Source organism: Gallus gallus, chromosome 37 (assembly GCF_016699485.2).
Source record: "Gallus gallus isolate bGalGal1 chromosome 37, bGalGal1.mat.broiler.GRCg7b, whole genome shotgun sequence".
Lineage (NCBI taxonomy): Eukaryota > Metazoa > Chordata > Aves > Galliformes > Phasianidae > Gallus > Gallus gallus.
The window spans coordinates 124,471-148,284 of record NC_052568.1 but is presented as its reverse complement, the minus strand read 5'-3'; the positions used below and the strand labels follow the sequence as shown (position 1 = coordinate 148,284).

General features: G+C 56.9%; 2 protein-coding genes and 3 long non-coding RNA genes across 6 annotated transcripts; 2 read left to right on the top strand and 3 right to left on the bottom strand.

Moving 5' to 3' along the window:
• Nucleotides 1-2,739: 2,739 nt before the first annotated feature.
• On the top strand, nt 2,740-6,610 carry LOC107049939 (coiled-coil domain-containing protein 81-like). Its single transcript, XM_040655080.2, has 8 exons — nt 2,740-2,909; nt 3,066-3,127; nt 3,557-3,710; nt 3,912-4,168; nt 4,324-4,409; nt 4,767-4,891; nt 5,412-5,523; nt 5,831-6,610. The coding sequence occupies exons 1-8, from the start codon at nt 2,783-2,785 to the stop codon at nt 6,351-6,353; spliced, it is 1,446 nt and encodes a 481-aa protein (XP_040511014.1). The 5' UTR covers nt 2,740-2,782; the 3' UTR covers nt 6,354-6,610.
• Nucleotides 6,611-6,722: 112 nt separating this feature from the next.
• LOC121108170 lies at nt 6,723-9,606 on the bottom strand. Its single transcript, XR_005842464.2, has 2 exons — nt 9,528-9,606; nt 6,723-6,910 (listed from the first exon to the last, which is right to left on the bottom strand). It is a non-coding gene; the product is annotated as an uncharacterized LOC121108170 (long non-coding RNA).
• Nucleotides 9,481-12,216, top strand: LOC121108165 (nucleoplasmin-like protein ANO39). Of its 2 annotated transcripts, XM_040655082.1 has the most exons (4): nt 9,579-10,027; nt 10,683-10,814; nt 11,440-11,505; nt 11,801-12,216. In XM_040655082.1, the coding sequence occupies exons 1-4, from the start codon at nt 9,579-9,581 to the stop codon at nt 11,961-11,963; spliced, it is 810 nt and encodes a 269-aa protein (XP_040511016.1). In that variant the 3' UTR covers nt 11,964-12,216. The 2 variants fall into 2 exon arrangements, with proteins under 2 accessions (XP_040511015.1, XP_040511016.1); XM_040655081.2 differs by having other exon boundaries at nt 9,481-10,027; nt 11,440-12,216.
• On the bottom strand, nt 10,580-11,562 carry LOC121108166. The gene is made up of 3 exons (XR_005842460.1): nt 11,415-11,562; nt 11,211-11,317; nt 10,580-10,964 (listed from the first exon to the last, which is right to left on the bottom strand). It is a non-coding gene; the product is annotated as an uncharacterized LOC121108166 (long non-coding RNA).
• Nucleotides 12,217-16,459: 4,243 nt separating the features above from the next.
• Nucleotides 16,460-22,568, bottom strand: LOC121108167. Its single transcript, XR_005842461.1, has 3 exons — nt 21,977-22,568; nt 17,126-20,396; nt 16,460-16,912 (listed from the first exon to the last, which is right to left on the bottom strand). It is a non-coding gene; the product is annotated as an uncharacterized LOC121108167 (long non-coding RNA).
• Between the last annotated feature and the right edge of the window lie 1,246 nt (nt 22,569-23,814).

Sequence of the window (23,814 nt, the reverse complement as noted above, 5' to 3'; positions counted from 1 at the left end):
AGCTGGGCTGAGCTCTAGACTGACTCTTGCACCTGGGAATGTGAGCAAAGCCTGCAGACACAGAGGAATAACTTTTCCCTGCAGGCTGAGCATGCCAGAGGCAGGTCATTGCTAGGAGAGCTGGTGCTTTAAAGCAGCAGGTCGTACAGAGAAGGTAATTCTGAAAGCTAGCTTGCCAGCTCTTTTTTACCTCAGTGGTTTCTGAGCAAGGAAAGAGTTGAGATGCTGTTTGCTCGTGGAAGAGGGGGAGAGGAAAAGCAAGGAAAAGGCATGCTGTGCATAGCCAGCACATTGCACCTGCACCGGTCTTCCCCTGCACAAAGGAGGAGCAGCTCAGCGAGCTTGGCCTGGGCCATGGAAGGGAACATCCAAACGTCCGGAGCAACCCCAAACGAGTTAGCTGTGGAGGCTGGTTGTTTTCTGCTGTTTGTCTCATCCTTCTGGAAAGAAGCAGGAGGAGACAGAGCTCAGATTTGATCCCGCTGTGCGTGATGGTTAATGCCAAGGGACAGAAGTGTGTGCTTAGGCAGGGGAGAAGCTAGGAAAGCTGAGCATCGTAGAGGAACGAGATTAAAACAGAGCTCATTCTACACAGCAGTTCAGCACGTTGAAGGGATTTATCTTCCCTTCTACCAGTGTAGAAGCTACCAACACTACCAGTGTGTGTTGGGCTTGGTTGCTTGCAGAAGGAACAAGGTTACGTGTTGGTTTTACAGAGAACAGCCATTATGATTTCTTGATAGATTTAATCGATAATAGCAGAGGAGTGGCAAGAAAGGGCCCTGCCAATGCCAGTAAGTTCCTACCCAGACCTATGTGACAGACTGACGTGTGGAAATCAGACCCTATAGCCAGGAAGGATATGGAGCAGCTATGTGTTTATTGGTGACGCGCGTACACCCTGGTGCAAGGGGGATCGTTCCACCTAACTTGCACCCCGTCAGGAGAAATGGTGCTATAGTTATAGGTCAAACTAATACATAATCAGTAGGTGACAGGAATTCGGATACATCTTCATTACATTCCCGAGAGCCCATTAGCATGCAGTCCCTCCCCCCCTTGCGCGGGCGTAGTAGGTCGTGATGATGAAGGCTTGCAGTCTTCCTCACAAAGGCTCGTCGTCTTCCTCGCTGCAAACTTCTGACCCTGAAGGGGGGGCATCCCCCAAACCAGTTTCAACTTGCCCTGTAGACAACTAATCACCTCCCTGCCAAATGTTTTTTCGAGCTGCTCTCCAGCCCTTATCTCTATGGCCTTCATCCTCCTTGCTATTCCAGACCCAGTGTCTGTGAAAGTGCTTGGAACCCCTTGTTTTCTAACACTCTCTACCTAAACTATCTCTATTTGCCCCTTGTTTCTACTTTGTGAAGCTGCTTTCCCCTTTCTTGCTGTGAGGCCCTTCTCTCTCAAACTGCAGGGTCCTGCTCTCTCTCTTCAAGAGCAGTCAGAAGAAAGACAAGTGAGAATACAGGGAACAAAGAAAAGCAGAGAGGAGAGCAGAGGCAGCAGAAAGAGGAGTGAGGAGACAGAGAAGAAAGAACAGGGGAAGAGGAGTGCAGATGCAGAATAAAGACAAGTCTGGCAACAGGAAACAAAATCCAACAGAAGAGCAGTGCTGATGCAGAGGGAAAAGGAGTGAGGATGATGCAGGGGAATAAGAACAGGAGAAGAGTGAGAATGCAGAGGAAAGAGCAGGGAGGATAGAAAAGAAGGGAGAGCCTAAGAGGTGGGCAGATGGAAAAGGAGTGAGGGAAGAAAGAAGAGCAGAAGAGTAAAGCCGATGCAGAAGAAAGAGGAGTGAGGAAGCAGGGAAACATACAGCAGAAGAGAAAAGCAGATGCAGGTAGAAGTGCAGTGGTGAGATGCAATGGAAACCATCAGAAGAGTGAGGATACGAGGAGGAAAGAACAGAAGAGGAGCACAGCTGCCCGAGAATGAGCAGGGAGAATACAGGGAAGAAAGAGGAGGAGGAGAGCAGATGCAGAAGAAAAGAGATGTCACGTTACAGGGAAGAAAAGCAGGGCAGACGAAGTATGGAGAGGAAGCAGGGGAAAAAAACGCTGAAGAGCAAGGATAGAGATGAAAGAGCAGTGAGGATACACAGAGGATAGAACAGCAGAAGAGAAGCAGAAGAGAAAAAACAGGAAAAGAGTGAGAATGCAGACGGAAAAGCAGGGAGAATACAGGGAAGAACCAAGAGCCTAAGAGAAGTGCAAATGCAAAAGCAAGCGAGGCTACAGGGAAGAAAGGACAGCAGAAGGGGAGTGCAGGTGCAGATCCCCCAAACACACCACTCCCTGCCCGCTAGGGCTGCGGGTGCGACGCAGTCACCACAATGACGTCGAGGATCAATGCCGGGTAATTCAGTGAGCGTTCCAACAAAGAATCAAGGAAAAAACTGCCAGGCAAAACTAAGAAACCTTCTGGCAACAGGTCTTCAACGTTACGCGTAGAGTCCTTTGGAACAGGAGTTGTTTCTGTGTCAACAACTTGAAGATCAATTCAGGCAACGGCTACGAAAGAAAAACGAGTCACATAACATGGAGAGCAAAGAAGAGAAGAGAGAGGAAACAGAGAGGTGCCAGCACTGCCACCCGGGGTGGGCAGCAGGCTGCTGGTGCCAGCGTCATCATGGGCGGCGGCCAGCACTGGCCATGCTGTCACCGCGTCGCCGTGGCGACGTTTGTGACACGGCCACCCGGGAGGGGTATGAAGGCGGTGCACGCTGGTGGGTCCTGCATCCTGAAGGAGCATCTGGTAGAGAGCAGACGCACCTGAAGGGATGAGCTCCGGCATGGCTGGCGCCAACAAGGAGCAACCCGCTGGCACGAGGCGGAACAGGATGAGCTTCTGCGAGGATGGCCCCGCAGCGAGGCGTGCCTCCATACCCACCTGCACCGACACCGAAGGTACACGGCTCCACAGCCACCACAGGAGCGCTGCTGCAGCCAATCCTGGCACGCAGACGACACTTTCCATCTGCCACCTCACTCCCGCCTGGCAGCGGGAGGGCTGCTGGGAAGCGGCAGGTGCAGAGTGTGACCCGCTTTTCCTTTGCCCTCCAGAGCGAGTTGCCGTCTGGGATGCGGTGGCCGCCTACGTACAAGAGCACCTCCTGGTGCAGAAGGTGGGTTGGCTGCCGGGTTCCTCCTCTCCCTGTCCGCCTCAGCCAAGACCTCCTCCCACTCTTCCCCTCCACAGAAAGCAGGAAATCACCCCACGTGTCTCTACTGGGCATGCCATGGGCTTCCTGCAAATCCCGCAGGATCACTTGTGCTGGGCGCTGTCCTGTCTCAGGGCTGATCCCGCTCGCGGGAAGCCTCTGGATCCCATCAGGCTGCTTCTGCCCTGACTGCTGTGCTGCATTTGGGAGGGCGAGGGGAAGGAGAGGACTGTGCAGCCCCTTCCCAAAGCCATTCCCGATGCCCTGGCTCGTGCCTCTGAACAGCGGGAGAGGGCTCCTGAGCTCCGTCCCTGCCTTGGACCGCTACATGGGCTCTTCCTCCAGCCAGCCTGCCCATAACCCTGCCGCCCTTCCTTTCTCTACCACTTGTAGGGGGTCTGGATTCCCACCTTCGGATCCTTTGACACCATCTCCAGAGACATCAGGACTGAGGACGGGACCGTGACTCTGCGGTGGCCCGTCTTTCACTTGTCTGGAAACCTCATAGCCGTGCACCACCTCAAGCCCCGCAGGGAGTCCCTGCCAGGTAGGAGGGAGGATTAAAGCTTTGCTGGCTTCACGCACAGGGCCAACAGGGCCACCGCCTCCATTCTCCAAAGCAAACCTCCCCCTCGGAGGAGCCCAGCCAAACATGGGGCCGTTCTGGCTGATGGCCACAAGAAGCAGTTCCAGGGAAGCACTGCGGAAAACCAACCGTATCATCAACTCCGTCCCTCCCATTTTTCAGCCCATAGGAAGCTGGAGCCGCTCAAGAGCAGCGAGGTGGCCGCAGCTGCCTCTGTGACCTGGCAGACAGCGCAGGCTTGCATCCAGAGCACCGTGTCCCTGCTCTCTGGCTGCCTGAAGAATGGGGAGAACGTTGCCGTTGTCTTCAAGGACATTGGAGTGCTCCACATCGATGGACTGACCTTCCACATGAAATTCTATTACGACTTCCTTGAGAAGCTGTCAGGGAAAGAGAAGTTCAGGAAAGCTCTTCTCAAGGTGAGCTGTAGCTTTCTACCACCAGCACCTGGCCAGCTGCTCGCGCCGTGCAAGTGCTGCGGTGCCATCAGCCCTCCCTGCCTTGGGCTCCTTGTGCGCCCAGTGCCTCAGCCGTCACAAGGACGTCCCACATCCTCCCTGTTCCTCCCCTGCAGGCCCCCTGGCTGCTGGACATGGTGGTGTCCCGAGCGGCACCCGTGGCCTCCCTGGCACTCTCTGGCTGCCTCGTCGTCTTTCCCAAGTGAGTAAGTTGGGGGCTGTAGCTGCTGCTTGCTGCAGCTGCTCAGCTCTCATGCCGTAGCATTTGTTCCTTGTGACCATGGGTGTCCCTGCCCTGCCCACGAGGATATGGCATAGAATCATCGCATCATTTGAGCTGGAAGGAACCCGGAAAGGGCACCTAGTCCCACTCCCCTGCAGGGAACAGGGACACCTACCGCCACTTCAGGTTGCTCTCAGCCTGGCCCTGCTGAAACCTTTAGAAAGCAGTGGCCATCATGCAGCATGAAAATGGGCCTGTCAGCAGGCAATCAGAGAGAGCAACAAGGATTGGTGGAGCGCTGCGTCCCACCGCTCACTGTCGTCTCCTCGCGTACAGGTTTCAAATGGAGTTTGTCCCCAAACCACCACCTGGGATATGCCGCAGGTCCTCAGGAGGCATCCCTGCGGAGGGGAAACCAAAGGAAGAGGAGGCTTTGCCACCTCTCGCCCAGGGCAAGAAAGGTAAAGCAGCATCCAGCGCCTTTCCAGGGCACAAGCCACCAACTTGAGATGGGAAATCCCTTGCTGACCATCAGCCAAGGGCTCTGACTTACGTCAAAGCTTCACGCCAGCTCAGCACGGCCTCTTCCCACGAGGAATTGTTGGCCTCTCCAAAACCAAGGCGCTGGCTGTGACGTGCCCCCATCCCTGGCTATGGCAGGAGCACCTCGGCACCTTAGGCCCCGCCCTCCCCCAACAAAAGGATATGGTCCCCAAAAGTCACCCTGTCAGCTCATCGTCACCAACCAGCTCCGCTTTCCCAAAGCCACCGTCACTAATGCACTCCCAAAAGAGAGTCCCAAGATGGCAGAGAGGAGAAGTGGGGCCAGAGATGGTTTCAGGGAGGGTCCGCGGGCGGCACAGATGTCAGCAGTGGGGGGAGCAGAGCGACCCTCACGCATGTTCTGGGAACAGGCCTGAGCGCCCCTGGTGAGTGAGCCAAAGGGTTGACGGTAAGTCTCCTCTGCCTTCCCAATCCCAGTGAGATTTGCTGGCAAGCCAACCTTCATCAAACGCTTGAGCTCAGACAGTCTAGATGGAGGAAAACTCCGAAGGATAAGGAGCTTACTGCGCAAGGAGAGCTCTACGTCCAGGTGAGGCTGGAGGCTCTGGCTTGGCATGTGCATGGGGGTGATTCACTGAGCCAACGAGAGCCCATTCCCTAGCCACAAAGGGTCCCTGTTTCTGGCTGCCCAACAGTGCTGGGATGGGGACGCCAGGAGCCCCCCAGCTCACAGGGCTGGCCCCTCTCTGGATCCCACGGGGGAGAGCCACGGGGCAGCCGCTGAGCTGTCTGTGGGGAAGGCTGCGTTGCAGCCAAGGGTCCTGGCTCCGGCTTGCAGGATGCGGCACCAAAGCCATCACCCACTCAGGCGGACCCCTCCCACTCTGTCCTTTCAGTCTGCTGCCAGCCATCCCTGGAGTGCCTGAAGACCAAAAGCAGCCGCTGACCTGCCAGCTGCAGGGCCAGGCAGAAACAGACAGCCAAGAAGACCTGGGCCGAGCCCCAGGAACCAAACACGTGAGCTTCTGTGAGGAAGAACAGGAAGCGGAAAAAGCCCATCGTGTGGCTGCAGTGCTGAAGTTGCCCAAAGCCAACGAATCTTTCAGCAAAGATTCCAGACCTTCCTCAAGGGCTCAGTCCAGCCCGTCACAGGCATCGCAAGGCACTCCATCCCGGCTTCCACTTCTGGCATGCGACTCAGTCAGACTTCTCAGGCGCAGGGCTAAGAAGAGCAGGCAGAAAGAACCTGAGGAGATGGAAGCATCAACATCTCAGGCTGAGGCCAGCCAGCCGCAGGAGTCCTCTGCCGACAGAGCTGGATTTCTGCCACCGATAAACGAAGAAACACAGTCTCCTCAGCGTCAGCCCCCGGACACCAAAGCCCCACCGCGCAGGAAGGGCACACCCTACCCACGCTGATGCGGGCATGGGGCGCCCATGAGCTCCAAGACCTCCACTCGAGCTGGCTGCAAAACAGATGCTTGAATCCCATCTGCATCATATCTAATCCTACACCAGGCTGCCCAGGGCCCCATCTAACCTGGCCTTCAACACTGCCACGGACGCGGCGTCCACAAGCTCTCTGGGCATCCACTTCCAGCATCACACCATCGTCTCTGGAAAGACCTTCTCCCTGACTTCCAATCTTCATTGTCCCTCCCTCTGTCAATAAAGCCTTACCATGGGCCTATCCCATAGAAATCTCCACAATGCCTGTGGCAGTGTCATTGCATCTTTGAACGCCAGCTCTGGTGCTGGTGGAGGGAGAAAGAATTGTGATAGAGCATCAGAACATCTCACGATGCTTTCCTTGATGCCAAAGGAAATCCAGCGTCTCGCTTGGCTCGGCTGTCTGAGCTTTTCTGCTGAAGGGGAAGACCAAAAATGAAGTCAGCTTCAAATTGGTGCGGCAGCTCAGAGCTCTCAGAGGATACCAGGGATCCTTGGGAGGCCCTTTCCAAGTGGAAGATTGCGTCCTATAAAAAAAATCACAGAATCATTGAATCGTAGAAATGCGTAGAATCGTAGAATAACCACAGTGACCATCAAGTTTCACCTCCCACCCCCCGCCCCGCTATGTGCAGTATTGCCAGCCACTAGACCAAAATGCCCTGTGCCAACTCCAGCCTGGCCTTGAATGCCTCCAGGGATGGGGCATCCACAACCTCCTTGGGCAACCTGTTCCAGTGCCTCACCAGCCTCTCGGGGAAAAACTTCATTCTCATATCCAACTTAAACCTCCCCTGTCTCCCCTGAAGACCACTCCTGCATGTCCTATCACAACCCACCCTTGGAAACAGCCGTTCCCCCTCCTGCTTAGACGCTCCCTTTAAGTATTGGAAGGCCACCAGGAGGTCTCCATGGAGCCTTCTCTTCTCCAGGCTAAACCATCCCAGTTCCCTCCACCTTTCCTCATACGAGAGGTGCTCCAGCCCTCTGACCATCTTAGTGGCCCTCCTCTGGACCCACTCCAAAAACTTCCCGTCTTGCGGAGAAGAGAGAATAAAGGTAAGACAGACTCTGAGAAGGACAAGAGCAAAAGCTCTTGAAGAACAGGCACAGGTAAGAAAGAAGAGCAGAAGAGGAGGAGAAGAAAAACAGAGGATGAAGGTAAGAAAAACAAGCGGGCAGGGAGAAGAGCTGAAGAAGGGATGAGTGGGTGCAGGTAAGACCGAACAGCAGAAGTGGAGAGGAGCTGAAGAGGAGAAGTATGAAAAGTAGAGCAAAAGTAGAGGAGGTGGAAAGAGAGGAAAGAGGCAAGAGAGAAGAGAGGAAGAGCAGAGAAAGAACAGAGCAGTAGAGAAGAGCGGACAGTGCTGTGAAAAGAAGAACAGTGCCAGAGAGCAGGTGAAGAAGAACAAAGAGCAGAAGAGGAGTGTAGATGAAGAAGAGGTGTGAGGGCACAAGGAAGAAAGATCAGAAGAGAAGAGGAGTGCAGTAAGAAGAAGGAGGAGAGAAGATACGGGAAAAAGAACAGCAGAAGGGTGCAGATGCGGAAGATGAGAGATGACACAGGGAACAACAAAGAGCAGAAGAGGAGAGCAGTCAGAAGAAAGACAAGTGAGAATACGGGGGACAAAGCAAAGCAGAGAGGAGTGCAGAGGCAGAAGAAAGAGGAGAGAGGATACAGAGAAGAAAGATCAGCAAATCTCGTATATTGTTTCAGCTGCGTGTACATTTATAGTGTGGATAATAGGCTCATACCTATTGCTAAAGTGGAGCTCAGGATTGGCTCGCTAGTCAGTGTCAACTACGCCTATCTTTGTGCTCTCAGCAAACACTCCCTTACAGACTTCAGAACACCAGGACTCTGTCTGAAAAATCAGGAAATACTCTACTTTTTCTGAAGCACAGAAAATAAGAAGTTTAGGTAAGGAAAGAGGAGCAATCAGCACCTCGATGGTTCAGTTGCTTAAGCAGATAGGAGCTGGTAACTACTGCTCCAGCACAGCCTCACTCCAGTTGCAGACAGCTCCCATGTTGCCATTCCAGCTGCTCGCTCTGCTCACATTCCAGCTGGACAGGCCTTACTGCAGGCAGCCATTGTGACACATGCAGAAGGATGACGGACCACAACAACACTGAGGCACACACTGTCCTGTGAGTCACACAGCACATAAACACGGGGGAAAGAGGCTGAGACAGAGCCTGACTGTGTGCTGCTCATCAGAGCATGGAGTTATTAAGACACTCAGCTCAGTAAGGGCACTGACTGAGGTAAAACATACAGTTCCCACACCACAAAAAATTGTCCTTGGCCTAAGAATAAATTCCAACACAATCACAAAATCAATCTGTAATCCCGGCCTTTGAAACAAACAAACCCGGAATTCCATAGAGCACAGAATATGGAAGGGACACATAACGACCATCCCGCGCAACTCCAGGCTCCGCACACCAACACCCGCACTCAGACCCGACGCTGACATCCTTGTCCCGACGCCTCTTCGGCTCCGGCAGCTCAGGGCTGTCACCGCTGCCCTGGGCACTTTGGCCCACGCCCACCGCCCCGCAGCCAACAACCCTTTCCCGATCCCCACCCGGACCCTCTCCTTCGCTTCACGACCGCAACGGCAGCGCGAACGGATCGCAAACCGCGCCGCAGCCGCCAAAGCACTCCGCGACCTCTGCGGTACGGACCGCCTTTCCCCACACACACAGCGACACCGCCAAACGACGCGCAGCTCACACACACACAGGGAATGCCGCAGCGCAGCGCAGCGCAGCGCCATGGCGGGGCCACAACGGCAGCCGCGGCCTCACGGCCCCGTCCAGCACAGCTCAGCACAGCAAGGAACAGCAAAGAACAGAACAGAACGGCCCGGCCCGGCCCGGCCCGGCCCGGCCGCCCCGCAGCGGCCCCAGCACCAGGCCGCGCCTCGAGGCACAGCGCCGTCCCGCCCGACCCCTCGCGGACCCCCGCGCGCCCCGGCCCGAACCCGCAGCGCCCGGCAACGCCAACGGGAACGCCGACGGGAACGCCGACGGGAACGCCGACGGGAACGCCGACGGGAACGCCGACGGGAACGCCGACGGGAACGCCGACGCCGACGCGGACGGAGCCCAACGGACGCTCACGGCTCTCCGCCTCACCGCGCTCACCGCACGCCGCTCTCCGCCTCACCGCAGCCCGGCGCCGCCCGGATGCAGGCCCTCAGCCGGAAGCGGCCCCGGCCCGGCCCCACGCATGCGCGCTCCTCCCGAGCGGCGCTCGCACCGCTTCCCGCTGTGCTCGGCGCCCCCCGGGCCGGAGCGAGGCTGCGCGGCGGCCATTGGCTGCGGGCGGCTCCTCCCCGCGCCTCGGGCAGCTCGGGCAGCTCGGGGCCGTGCGGGGACGGCCGTGCGGGGACGGCGAGCCCCGGGCCCCGCGCCGCCCGTGTGCGGGCCGTGCGATCGCCGCTAACGGCCGGCCCCGCTCGGTGCGTTGCAGCCGGGAGCGCCTGGCACCGCGCTGACCGTCCGCCCGTGGAGCCGGCAGCGGAGGACGAGCGGCGGCACGACGAGGACCGGCACGACGACGACGACGACGACGACGACGAGGACGAGCGGAGCCTGCGGACGGCCCTCAAGAAGCTGCGGCTGGACGCGGCGCGGTGAGTGGCGCGGAGCGGTGCGCGGCTGTCGGTACGCGCTCGCGTCCCCTTCTTGGGAGCCTTTCCTCGTTTCCCCTTCTTGGGAGCCTTTAACGGCGTTGGGCGGAAAGGCGCCCTGCTCTGAGCAGCGCTTCCGAAGGGCCGTCCCTTCAGTGCCGGTGCCGGTGCCGGGCAGACGCGGCAGCGCAGCGCAGCGCTTCGGCGCTCCTTTCGTGCCGTCTCCCGGCCAACCTCCGCAGCGGCAGCACGAAGCCGCGGGGCGATCTGCCCAAAGCGGCGGCTCCGCGCACTGCTGCGGTGCGGTCACCCCGCGGGGCACCGAGCGGCTCCTTCCCGCGCTGCCCTGCCGTGCCTGCAGGCCCCGAGCGTTGCTGTTCTCCGCCTCAGGGGCTCCCGAGCTCATGCAGCCTGCCGTGCTGCTACGGGGCACTCCCGGGCGCAGTGGCGAGCTTTGGCACCGCTCGTTCGTGCTGCCTCAGGAACGGATCCTGCTGCTCAGCAACACCTCTTTGGCGAAAAAATACCCGCTGAGAGAGGAGCGAGGAATCACGCTTACGAAACAGTTGGCTTTTATTGGGTCGCCCACCACAGGCTGGGTGCAGCTCCGCCTCAGTCCCGCTGACGTTCCTTTCACGTGTCCTTGGCTTGCAAACAGGCGGCACGAGGACGAGGAGGAGCAGCAGCAGCAGCAGCAGGACGACGACGAGGACGAGGACGACGACGACGAGGACGAGGAGGAGCGCAGCCTGCGGACGGCCCTCCAGGAGCTGCGGGTGGACGCGGCGCGGTGAGTGGCGCGGAGCGGTGCGCGGCTGTCGGTACCGCGCTCAGCAGAGACGGAGCGCTCTGACAGATCTCTGGCGGGTCCCGTTTCTCACCGCTGAGTGCAGAGGAGCTCAGGGCTGCACACGCAATTGTCGCAGCCCATCACCTGAAGCTGCGGGGCCGAATCGGGATGCTGACGCCGTGCGCTGAGGCACCGCTGTAACGCGGCCCTCTCTCCTTTACCTCCTCCTCCCCCCTTCATTGCTGCTGTGAACTACCTGGATATTCAGTGCGATGCTGCCAGTAGCTCTGATAGCCAGCTTCTGCACTGCAGCTCGGTTTGGAGTGGCAGTGGCCAAGACAAAGCACCTCCAGTAAAGCCCAGTCCCTTAAACACGGAAGAACTGCGGGGAAGTACCTTTACAGCAGCAGTGTTTGCGTGCCTCTCTCTTCTGGGAGAGCCCCGCTTCCTTAAGGCTCTTCCGCTGCTCCTGTCAGGGACTGCACACCAACAGCCGTCTCAGTCTTGGAAGCAAAAAGAAAAGAGCAACACCCACGTTAGGTGCCATGAGCCACGCCACAGAGCTGCGTGAGCAACGGCACAGGTCCCGTATTTACCTACCTGTTCACCTGTTCTGACCCTGCAGGTGTGAGAGGACTGCAGGAGGACCGGCCGGTCTCTCACGGCACGGACGTTCCAGGTCTCCTGTCCTGTATCCTCCCACGTTTACGCACTGCGGCACAAAACACAAAACCCGGTCACACACACCAAAGACTCACGTCCGTTCCAGTGTTTGTGCTACAGCAGAACACGGCACAGAGGACAGACACAGTCCTCACTTTGAGGCCAGCCATGGCAGAAGAGCCACAGCTGAACCTCTGCTGAACCACCGCTGCGGGGCCTGTGGGGAAGTCACGGGAGAACTGCCTCGCTCTGCCCTCATCGTCTCACTCTGACTCACACAACAGCCAAACCTCACTTTTCCTTTCCTTATCCACGCTTCACAGATCCATCTGTGAAACAGCCCTGTGCAGCCCTCCCGCATCCCGTTCTGTGGAGGCTCACGCTTATGGCAGTGACGTGACTGTGGAAGACCTGGCAGGGTACCTGGAACACCATCTGCATATACCAAAGAAAATGTCTGCCATGGCAGAAATGATGTATTCATAACCAAACAGCAAAAACAGTCACAGTCCTAAGCGTTATCAGAAATTTAAATGGCTCGTTTGTGCCATATTTGTAATGTTCTGTTTCATCAAATGTTTTATTACACGGTACAGTTTAGTTTTGTAATTAAGAGAAAAACTGTACATAGTTGCATAGACTCCTGTGGCTGAAATGATGTATACTTAACTGAAAGCCATACTCAGTCACATAGTAATACAGTTTATTTTTGTAACTCGAATAAAAACTGTATATCGTCTCATAGATTGGCAGAATGGTTTGTTTCGGAAGGGGCCTCTAAGATCACCTCGTTCCAACCCCCTGCTGCAGGTAGGGACACCTCCCTCGAGACCAGGCTGCTCACAGCCCCATCCAGCCTGGCCTTGAAGGCCTCCAGGGAGGGGACAGTCACAAACTCGCTGGGGAACCTGCCCAGGAATCTCTTCCCAGTCGCTGCTCTCAACCTACACTCTCCCACTTCAAAGCCGTTTCCCCTCGTCCAGTCGCTACCTGCCCCTGTAACAAGTTCCCCCCAGCTCTCCAGTAGGTGGGCTGTGAGCTGCCAGGGGGTCCTGGGGGGCACACAGCCATCCCAACATGAGGCCCCGTGGAGCCCCACAGCGAGCAGGGATGTCCCCATCTGCTCTGCGCACAAAGGACCCGCAGGCGCCCGATGCAGCAGGGCCACCGCGCCGATCCCACCCGCCCATGTTCCTGGGGCTGCCACGGGGATGATCTCATTCTTGTGCTGCTGACAGCCCCAGGAGCCCTCCTTGGGGCACCCCAGGAGCCCTCAGCCCCTGCCACCCCGCTCCAAGGTCCTGCTGCTGGAAGGGATTGGGGGGCCGCAGGGAGATACGGGAGCCCCTCGGTGGGCTCTGCTCCCAGCATCCTCCTCCCCTCCGAGGGACAATCTTACAGATGAAACCTGGCTTTACAAGGAAAAAAATAGTCATTGGTCAGCTATTAAATAATTAATGAATAATTCCCCCAGAACTTTGAAGTGTGAAGTGGCGCAATGTGGGGCTCCAGCAGGGAAAAGGGGGACAAAATGCCCCACAGAACTCTCCTTACTGCCAACACTCCCCGGAGCACAGCAAGTGCCTGAAATCCTGCCCAAAGCAAAGCCTTTCTCCTGCTCAAGACTTGCCCAGAAAAGCCAGAGCGCAGCCCCAAGAGAAGGACATAGCTGAGTTATTGTGGGGGCTTCCTCCAGGCAAGCTGCAGCACCCACTGCAAGCAACGGGCAGCATCACCTCAGCCTGCTCGTCCTCCTCCTTGGGTCTGTGCTGCTCCATGGCTTCAGGAGCCCACGGTGCGTGGCGGCATCTCACCGGGCTCTGCACACCGGGGACACAGTGACAGAGATGCGGAGGAAGGGACAGCTGACGGGGAACTCCTGCGTCCTCCTGGAGCAGGGTGCAGCTGGGATGTTGAGCTCTGAGGCTGCTCCTCACATAGCCGCCTTGGCAAGTAGCATCTCCTGCCCCGTAGTCCATGTCTTCCCAAATCTGCGAGCTGGGATGCTCCGCTCGGGAGACTTCAAAGCCCAGCACAGAGCGTTGGCTGTGCCATCACGACGTTCGCCCCAGCATCCATCACCCTTGCGGCGGAGACATCAAACGCATCTCCAAATAGCTCCCCAGGCGCAGGCACCATGCCAGCTCAGCTGCTCTCCTCTCCCGGCCCACCCTGGGATGGCAGGCAGGCAGGCACACACCGCAGCCCCACGGAGGAGCCCTCACTGCAGCGGCCACAGCCATGGGGCAGCCCCACATCCACGGGGCACACTGCTAAGCGGGGCTGCAGTCCTCACACTGCTCCGTGCCGTTACCTGGTCCCCACGGACAGCAGGTGACCCGGCATATGCTGGCAGCACGCTGTCCCCAGCAGGGGATGTGGGCTGACGTGCTGGCAGGGAACAGCACTGAGCACGGTGGGGATTTCTGCCTCCACCAGGAGACACTGCGCTCTGTCACGGGAGAACTGCCTCGCTCTGCCCTCATCCTTCCACTCTGACTCACACAACAGCCAAACCTCAGCTTGTTTCTCCTTATCCACGCTTAACAGACCCCTCTGTGAAACAGCCTCGTGGACTTCTCCCACATCCTATTCTGAGGAGGCTCACACCTATGTCGATGATGTGACTGATGAAGACCTCACAGGATACCTGGAACACCACTTGTATATTCCAAAGAAAACGTCTGCCATGGCAGCCTCACAGTAAGGAACTTCTTCCCAACACCTGGTCTAAACATACACTCTCCCACTTCCACGCTTCTTCCTCTTCACGCAACCCAGGCTACGCTTGGCCTTCTGGGCAGCGAGCACACCTTGCCAGCTCGCGCTCAATCTCTCAGCAGTCCACACTCCCAAATCCTTCTCCACAGGGCCGCTCTCGAGCCATTCTCCACCCAACCCACGTCAGTGCTTGAGATCACCCCGACCCAAATGCAGGTCCTTGCTCTCGGCCTCGCTGAACTTCCTCACGGTGGCATGGGCCCTCCTCTAAGGCTCTCCACGTCCCTCTGGATAGCATCCCTTCCCTCTAACGCCTCACCTGCACCACTCAGCTCAGTATCGCCTGCACACACGATGAGGGTGCACACGATCCCACTCTCCCTGTCGCCTATCAAGATGTTCAAGGGCACCGCTCCCATCACCACTCCCAGCACTGAGCCCTGAGGAACGTCGCTCGTCACCGCGCTCCACTTGGACACTGAGCCGCCGACTGCAGCTCCCTGAGTGCCACCATCCAGCCACTTCCTTATCCAGCCACTGCTCCACCCATCACCCCCAGAAGGACGGCCTAAGCTTAGTGCTACAAAACATAACAAATCCTGAAGGAATAAAAAGATGCATGTTACAGCTCTGCAGGCCGTAACAAAAGCACTCTCCATCAAACGACCATCCCTCTTCTTTCACTTTGGGCCGTGGCGATTCAATTCCTCCATGGCGCTTGCTCTGTGCTTTGGTCAGAAATCCTCTCCGGCTTTCTTCTGAACTTGGGAACAACAAAGAGCAGAAGAGGAGAGCAGTCAGAAGAAAGACAAGTGAGAATACGGGGGAGAAAGCAAAGCCGAGAGGAGTGCAGAGGCAGAAGAAAGAGGAGAGAGGATACAGAGAAGAAAGAGCAGTAGAAGAGGAGTGCAGATGCAGAATAAAGACAAGTCTGGCAACAGGAAACAAAATCCAACAGAAGAGCAGTGCTGATGCAGTGGGAAAAGGAGTGAGGATGATGCAGGGGAATAAGAACAGGAGAAGAGTGAGAATGCAGAGGAAAGAGCAGGGAGGATAGAAAAGAAGGGAGAGCCTAAGAGGTGGGCAGATGGAAAAAGAGTGAGGGAAGAAAGAAGAGCAGAAGAGTAGAGCCAATGCAGAAGAAAGAGGAGTGAGGAAGCAGGGAAACATACAGCAGAAGAGAAAAGCAGATGCAGGTAGAAGTGCAGTGGTGAGATGCAATGGAAACCATCAGAAGAGTGAGGATACAAGGAGGAAAGAACAGAAGAGGAGCACAGCTGCCCAAGAATGAGCAGTGAGAATACAGGGAAGAAAGAGGAGGAGGAGAGCAGATGCAGAAGAAAAGAGACGTCACGTTACAGGGAAGAAAAGCAGGGCAGATGAAGTACGGAGAGGAAGCAGGTGAAAAAAACGCCAAAGAGCAAGGATAGAGATGAAAGAGCAGTGAGGATACACAGAGGATAGAACAGCAGAAGAGAAGCAGAAGAGAAAAAACAGGAAAAGAGTGAGAATGCAGACGGAAAAGCAGGGAGAATACAGGGAAGAACCAAGAGCCTAAGAGAAGTGCAAATGCAAAAGCAAGCGAGGCTACAGGGAAGAAAGGACAGCAGAAGGGGAGTGCAGGTGCAGATCCCCCAAACACAGCACTCCCTGCCCGCTAGGGTTGCGGGTGCGACGCAGTCACCACAATGACGTCGAGGATCAATGCCGGGTAATTCAGTGAGCGTTCCAACAAAGAATCAAGGAAAAAACTGCCAGGCAAAACTAAGAAACCTTCTGGCAACAGGTCTTCAACGTTACGCGTAGAGTCCTTTGGAACAGGAGTTGTTTCTGTGTCAACAACTTGAAGATCAATTCAGGCAACGGCTACTAAAGAAAAACGAGTCACATTACATGGAGAGCAAAGAAGAGAAGAGAGAGGAAACAGAGAGGTGCCAGCACTGCCACCCGGGGTGAGCAGCAGGCTGCTGGTGCCAGCGTCATCATGGGCGGCGGCCAGCACTGGCCACGCTGTCACCGCGTCGCCGTGGCGACGTTTGTGACACGGCCACCCGGGAGGGGTATGAAGGCGGTGCACGCTGGTGGGTCCTGCATCCTGAAGGAGCATCTGGTAGAGAGCAGACGCACCTGAAGGGATGAGCTCCGGCATGGCTGGCGCCAACAAGGAGCAACCCGCTGGCACGAGGCGGAACAGGATGAGCTTCTGCGAGGATGGCCCCGCAGCGAGGCGTGCCTCCGGACCCACATGCACCGACACCGAAGGTACACGGCTCCACAGCCACCACAGGAGCGCTGCTACAGCCAATCTTGGCACGCAGACGACACTTTCCATCTGCCACCTCACTCCCGCCTGGCAGCGGGAGGGCTGCCGGGAAGCGGCAGGTGCAGAGTGTGACCTGCTTTTCCTTTGCCCTCCAGAGCGAGTTGCCGTCTGGGATGCGGTGGCCGCCTACGTACAAGAGCACCTCCTGGTGCAGAAGGTGGGTTGGCTGCCGGGTTCCTCCTCTCCCTGTCCTCCTCAGCCAAGACTTCCTCCCACTCTTCCCCTCCACAGAAAGCAGGAAACTCACCCCACGTGTCTCTACTGGGCATGCCATGGGCTTCCTGCAAATCCTGCAGGATCACTTGTGCTGGGCGCTGTCCTGTCTCAGGGCTGATCCCGCTCGCGGGAAGCCTCTGGATCCCATCAGGCTGCTTCTGCCCTGACTGCTGTGCTGCATTTGGGAGGGCGAGGGGAAGGAGAGGACTGTGCAGCCCCTTCCCAAAGCCATTCCCGATGCCCTGGCTTGTGCCTCTGTACAGCGGGAGAGTGCTCCTGAGCTCCGTCCCTGCCTTGGACCGCTACATGGGCTCTTCCTCCAGCCAGCCGGCCCATAACCCTGCCGCCCTTCCTTTCTCTACCACTTGTAGGGGGTCTGGATTCCCACCTTCGGATCCTTTGACACCATCTCCAGAGACATCAGGACTGAGGACGGGACCGTGACTCTGCGGTGGCCCGTCTTTCACTTGTCTGGAAACCTCATAGCCGTGCACCATCTCAAGCCCCGCAGGGAGTCCCTGCCAGGTAGGAGGGAGGATTAAAGCTTTGCTGGCTTCACGCACTGGGCCAACAGGGCCACTGCCTCCATTCTCCAAAGCAAACCTCCCCCTCGGAGGAGCCCAGCCAAACATGGGGCCGTTCTGGCTGATGGCCACAAGAAGAAGTTCCAGGGAAGCACTGCGGAAAACCAACCGTATCATCAACTCCGTCCCTCCCATTTTTCAGCCCATAGGAAGCTGGAGCCGCTCAAGAGCAGCGAGGTGGCCGCAGCTGCCTCTGTGACCTGGCAGACAGCGCAGGCTTGCATCCAAAGCACCGTGTCCCTGCTCTCTGGCTGCCTGAAGAATGGGGAGAACGTTGCCGTTGTCTTCAAGGACATTGGAGTGCTCCACATTGATGGACTGACCTTCCACATGAAATTCTATTACGACTTCCTTGAGAAGCTGTCAGGGAAAGAGAAGTTCAGGAAAGCTCTTCTCAAGGTGAGCTGTAGCTTTCTACCACCAGCACCTGGCCAGCTGCTCGCGCCGTGCAAGTGCTGCGGTGCCATCAGCCCTCCCTGCCTTGGGCTCCTTGTGTGCCCAGTGCCTCAGCCGTCACAAGGACGTCCCACATCCTCCCTGTTCCTCCCCTGCAGGCCCCCTGGCTGCTGGACATGGTGGTGTCCCGAGCGGCACCGGTGGCCTCCCTGGCACTCTCTGGCTGCCTCGTCGTCTTTCCCAAGTGAGTATGTTGGGGGCTGTAGCTGCTGCTTGCTGCAGCTGCTCAGCTCTCATGCCGTAGCATTTGTTCCTTGTGACCATGGGTGTCCCTGCCCTGCCCACGAGGATATGGCATAGAATCATCGCATCATTTGAGCTGGAAGGAACCCGGAAAGGGCACCTAGTCCCACTCCCCTGCAGGGAACAGGGACACCTATCGCCACATCAGGTTGCTCTCAGCCTGGCCCTGCTGAAGCCTTTAGAAAGCAGTGGCCATCATGCAGCATGAAAATGGGCCTGTCAGCAGGCAATCAGAGAGAGCAACAAGGATTGGTGGAGCGCTGCGTCCCACCGCTCACTGTCGTCTCCTCGCGTACAGGTTTCAAATGGAGTTCGTCCCCAAACCACCACCTGGGATATGCCGCAGGTCCTCAGGAGGCATCCCTGCGGAGGGGAAACCAAAGGAAGAGGAGGCTTTGCCACCTCTCGCCCAGGGCAAGAAAGGTAAAGCAGCATCCAGCGCCTTTCCAGGGCACAAGCCACCAACTTGAGATGGGAAATCCCTTGCTGACCATCAGCCAAGGGCTCTGACTTACGTCAAAGCTTCACGCCAGCTCAGCACGGCCTCTTCCCACGAGGAATTGTTGGCCTCTCCAAAACCAAGGCGCTGGCTGTGACGTGCCCCCATCCCTGGCTATGGCAGGAGCACCTCGGCACCTCAGGCCCCGCCCTCCCCCAACAAAAGGATATGGTCCCCAAAAGTCACCCTGTCAGCTCATCGTCACCACCCAGCTCCGCTTTCCCAAAGCCACCGTCACTAATGCACTCCCAAAAGAGAGTCCCAAGATGGCAGAGAGGAGAAGTGGGGCCAGAGATGGTTTCAGGGAGGGTCCGCGGGCGGCACAGATGTCAGCAGTGGGGGGAGCAGAGCGGCCCTCACGCATGTTCTGGGAACAGGCCTGAGCGCCCCTGGTGAGTGAGCCAAAGGGTTGACGGTGAGTCTCCTCTGCCTTCCCAATCCCAGTGAGATTTGCTGGCAAGCCAACTTTCATCAAACGCTTGAGCTCGGACAGTCTAGATGGAGGAAAACTCCGAAGGATAAGGAGCTTACTGCGCAAGGAGAGCTCTACGTCCAGGTGAGGCTGGAGGCTCTGGCTTGGCATGTGCATGGGGGTGATTGACTGAGCCAACGAGAGCCCATTCCCTAGCCCCAAAGGGTCCCTGTTTCTGGATCCCACGGGGGAGAGCCACGGGGCAGCCGGTGAGCTGTCTGTGGGGAAGGCTGCGTTGCAGCCAAGGGTCCTGGCTCCGGCTTGCAGGACGCGGCCCCAAAACCATCACCCTCTCAGGCGGACCCCTCCTGCTCTGTCCTTTCAGTCTGCTGCCAGCCATCCCTGGAGTGCCTGAAGACCAAAAGCAGCCGCTGACCTGCCAGCTGCAGGGCCAGGCAGAAACAGACAGCCAAGAAGACCTGGGCCGAGCCCCGGGAACCAAACACGTGAGCTTCCGTGAGGAAGAACGGGAAGCGGAAAAAGCCCATCGTGTGGCTGCGGTGCTCAAGTTGCCCAAAGCCAACGAATCTTTCAGCAACGATTCCAGACCTTCCTCAAGGGCTCAGTCCAGCCCGTCGCAGGCATCGCAAGGCACTCCATCCCGGCTGCCACTTCTGGCATGCGACTCAGTCAGACTTCTCAGGCGCAGGGCTAAGAAGAGCAGGCAGAAAGAACCTGAGGAGATGGAAGCATCAACATCTCAGGCTGAGGCCAGCCAGCCGCAGGAGTCCTCTGCTGACAGAGCTGGATTGCTGCCACCGATAAACGAAGAAACACAGTCTCCTCAGCGTCAGCCTCCAAACAGCAAAGCCCCACCGCGCAGGAAGGGCACACACTACCCACGCTGATGCGGGCATGGGGCGCCCATGAGCTCCAAGAGCTCCACTCGAGCTGGCTGCAAAACAGATGCTTGAATCCCATCTGCATCATATCTAATCCTAGACTAGGCTGCCGAGTGCCCAATCCAACCTGGCCTTCAACACTGCCACGGACGCGGCGTCCACAAGCTCTCTGAGCATCCGCTTCCAGCATCTCACCACCGTCTCTGGAAAGACCTTCTCCCTGACATCCAATCTTCATTGTCCCTCCCTCTGTCAATAAAGCCTTACCATGGCCCTATCCCATAGAAATCTCCACAATGCCTGTGGCAGTGTCATTGCGTCTTTGGACGCCAGCTCTGGTGCTGGCGGAGGGAGAAAGAATTGTGAGAGGGCATCAGAACATCTCACGATGCTTTCCTTGATGCCAAAGGAAATCCAGCGTCTCGCTTGGCTCGGCTGTCTGAGCTTTTCTGCTGAAGGGGAAGACCAAAAATGAAGTCAGCTTCAAATTGGTGCGGCAGCTCAGAGCTCTCAGAGGATACCAGGGATCCTTGGGAGGCCCTTTCCAAGTGGAAGATTGCGTCCTATAAAGAATCACAGAATCACTGAATCATACAATGGCGTGCGTTGAAAAGGACCACAGTGACCATCAAGTTTCACCTCCCACCCCCCGCCCCGCTATGTGCAGTATTGCCAGCCACTAGACCAAAATGCCCCGTGCCAACTCCAGCCTGGCCTTGAATGCCTCCAGGGATGCGGCATCCACAACCTCCTTGGGCAACCTGTTCCAGTGCCTCACCAGCCTCTCGGGGAAAAACTTCATTCTCAGATCCAACTTAAACCTCCCCTATCTCCCTTGAAGACCACTCCTGCATCTCCTATTACAACCCACCCTCGGAAACAGCCATTCCCTCTCCTGCTTAGATGCTCCCTTTAAGGAGCCTTCTCTTCTCCAAGCTAAACGATCCCAGTTCCCTTCACCTTTCCTCATACGAGAGGTGCTCCAGCCCTCTGACCATCTTAGTGGCCCTCCTCTGGACCCACTCCAAGAACTTCCCGTCTTGAGGAGAAGAGAGAATAAAGGTAAGGCAGACGCTGAGAAGGACAAGAGCAAAAGCAGAGAAGAACAGGCACAGGTAAGAAAGAAGAGCAGAAGAGGAGGAGAAGAAAAACAGAGGATGAAGGTAAGAAAAACAAGCGGGCAGGGAGAAGAGCTGAAGAAGGGATGAGTGGGTGCAGGTAAGACAGAACAGCAGAAGTGGAGAGGAGCTGAAGAGGAGAAGTATGAAAAGTAGAGCAAAAGTAGAGGAGGTGGAAAGAGAGGAAAGAGGCAAGAGAGAAGAGAGGAAGAGCAGAGAAAGAACAGAGCAGTAGAGAAGAGCGGACAGTGCTGTGAAAAGAAGAACAGTGCCACAGAGCAGGTGAAGAAGAACAAAGAGCAGAAGAGGAGTGTAGATGAAGAAGAGGTGTGAGGGCACAAGGAAGAAAGATCAGAAGAGAAGAGGAGTGCGGTAAGAAGAAGGAGGAGAGAAGATACGGGAAAAAGAACAGCAGAAGGGTGCAGATGCAGAAGATGAGAGATGACACAGGGAACAACAAAGAGCAGAAGAGGAGAGCAGTCAGAAGAAAGACAAGTGAGAATACGGGGGACAAAGCAAAGCAGAGAGGAGTGCAGAGGCAGAAGAAAGAGGAGAGAGGATACAGAGAAGAAAGAGTAGTAGAAGAGAAGTGCAGATGCAGAACAAAGAGCATTGAGGAGACAGAATAAGAAGAGCAACAGAGGAGTTTAGACGCAGAATGATGAGGAGTGAATAAGGAGGGGAAATAACAGAGAAAAGGGAGAGAAGAGTATGGGAAAAAAATCTAGTAGAGGAGAGGAAGACAGCAGGCAGGAGAGGTTAGAAAAGATAGAAGAGAGAAGGGAGGGAGGGGGCATCAAGGAAAGGTTTCCAAAGGTTAAAAAAAAAAAAAAAAAAAAAAAGAGAGAGATGAAGAAGATGGGAGTTCAACAGAAGAACTGAAGATGTAAGAAGTGGGGAGGCGTGTGCAGAGAGCAGGAGAGCAGAGAGAGAAGGTGAGAGCAAATTCCGTCACTGAGAGAAGAAGAAAAAGGAACGTCAATAATTTTCGTCTCTATTAAAGCTGGGTTCTGTGCAGGACATACAGGTGTTGTTGTTCTTTTTCTTTCGTTCTTTCTTTCTTTCTCTGCATTGCTTGTGTTCCTTTAGGCAATTCAAGAACTAGGAACGTCCAGGAACATTTGCACAACTTTGTCATGTCTCCTTAATCTCAGCTGCTTTAAAATACCCAACCGATGTCAAGTGGGGGTCACCTCCTCCAGGGCACCCTGCAATCCAGCTGTGCGCGTCTCACTTGGAAAAACTCACCTTCAGGAAGGAGCAGAGAGATTTTCCACGCTCGGCCAAGAATCCTCTTCTGCCACCCAGCACATCCTTTGCTGAGCAGGACACCATCACTCCCATCAGCGTGTTGCCCTCTGTTCCCACGCCCTCAAGAGCAAAACAGCCACGCACAGCTGACCACAAAGCCTTTGCAGCAACCACCGGCAGACACAGAGCTTGCACACATCCACCGCCAGGGACGTGCTGGGAGCTGATGTCTCTGGGCCCAGGGCACGGCAGCATTGGCTTCAGTGCTTTCATGCCTCCTGACAGCAAACCTCTGCTGCCAAAGCATCCTTTGCCCAAGGAAACCGTGCCATCAAGCACAACGCTTTCTCCCCCGAGTCTCTCCAGCCGGCAGTGAAAAAGACACACACAGCTTTCAGGAAGCCAAGAAACACAAACGCACTCCATCTAGCAAATAACCCCAGCACTGCTTACCCCTTCCTGAGGAACAGGGCACACAAAAGCCCACCCAGGAGCAGACCTCAAGCAGAGCTCCTTCCCTGCGGGCAGCCAGCCCTTCCGTGAGCTCAGGGCCGGGTGGAACCAGGCTGCACCCCTCGCTCATGCAAGAGAATCGCCTCCAGCTGCTCCCCACAGCACAGCAAGGCGGAAGGAAGATTCCAGCCTGGGAAGGAAAAAAGACAACTCCGCCGCTCTGCAGCTTCACGGCTTCTCCTCGCTGCCTTCTGCTGCTCCCGGCAGCGCCTCGCCGCCATTCTTTGCTCCTTGGAGCCCCTTCCCGCCGCTGCCGCTGCTTTCCGGGAGTCCGCTGCGCTCCCAGCACGGCGCCGGCCCCTGCCGGTCTCTGATTGGTCAGCGGCATTTCCATCCCGCCCTCGCTGGCCTCTGATTGGTCAGCGGCATTTCCATCCCGCCCCCGGTGGCCTCTGAGTGGTCAGCGGCAGGTCCATCCAGTTCCCTCCGGCATCTCATTGGTCAGCGGCAGCTCCGTCTCGACCTCGCTGGCCCCTCAATGGTCAGCGGCAGCTCCGTCCCGCCCCCGGTGGCATCTCCTCGGATGCGGGCAGCACCGAGACGGAAGCGCGGCAGGACGGGAGCGGTGCTGAGGACAGCGGCGCCGGAGGGGTGCGGGAGAACGGCTCCATGCCGGGGAGAGGAACCGAGCGCGGCCCGAATCCCCCCGCCGTCCCCTCCGCTCCCCTCTGCTCCGCTCGGCCGTGGGATGCGGGGATTTGGGACGGCTGAAGGACTCGGGGCCCCCACCGCCGCAGCGCTGCTGCCCGCATCCGGGCCGGGCCCCCCCGAGCCTCCAGCGCTGCTCCCGGTGCCCCCCGGGGCTGAGGTGGTCTGTGGGTGTAGGGGCAGTGGGGGAGATGTGGTGGGGATGTGGGAGCTGAGGGGGCTGTAGGGTAATGTGGGGCCGTGGGGGGCTGTAGGGGTGGCTCTTGGGGGCTGTGGGACTGTGGGGGGTTACAGGAGGTTTTGGTTCAGCATCTCCTGATGTGTCACACACATTTCCAGAGGTCGCTCACTGAAAGTGCTGAATTAAGATGGTGAATTTTGCTGGACAGAGCAGAGCGCTTGTCTAATGAAACCTCTGAAGTGCCAGGTTTGTTCTGCAGGCCCCGATGAT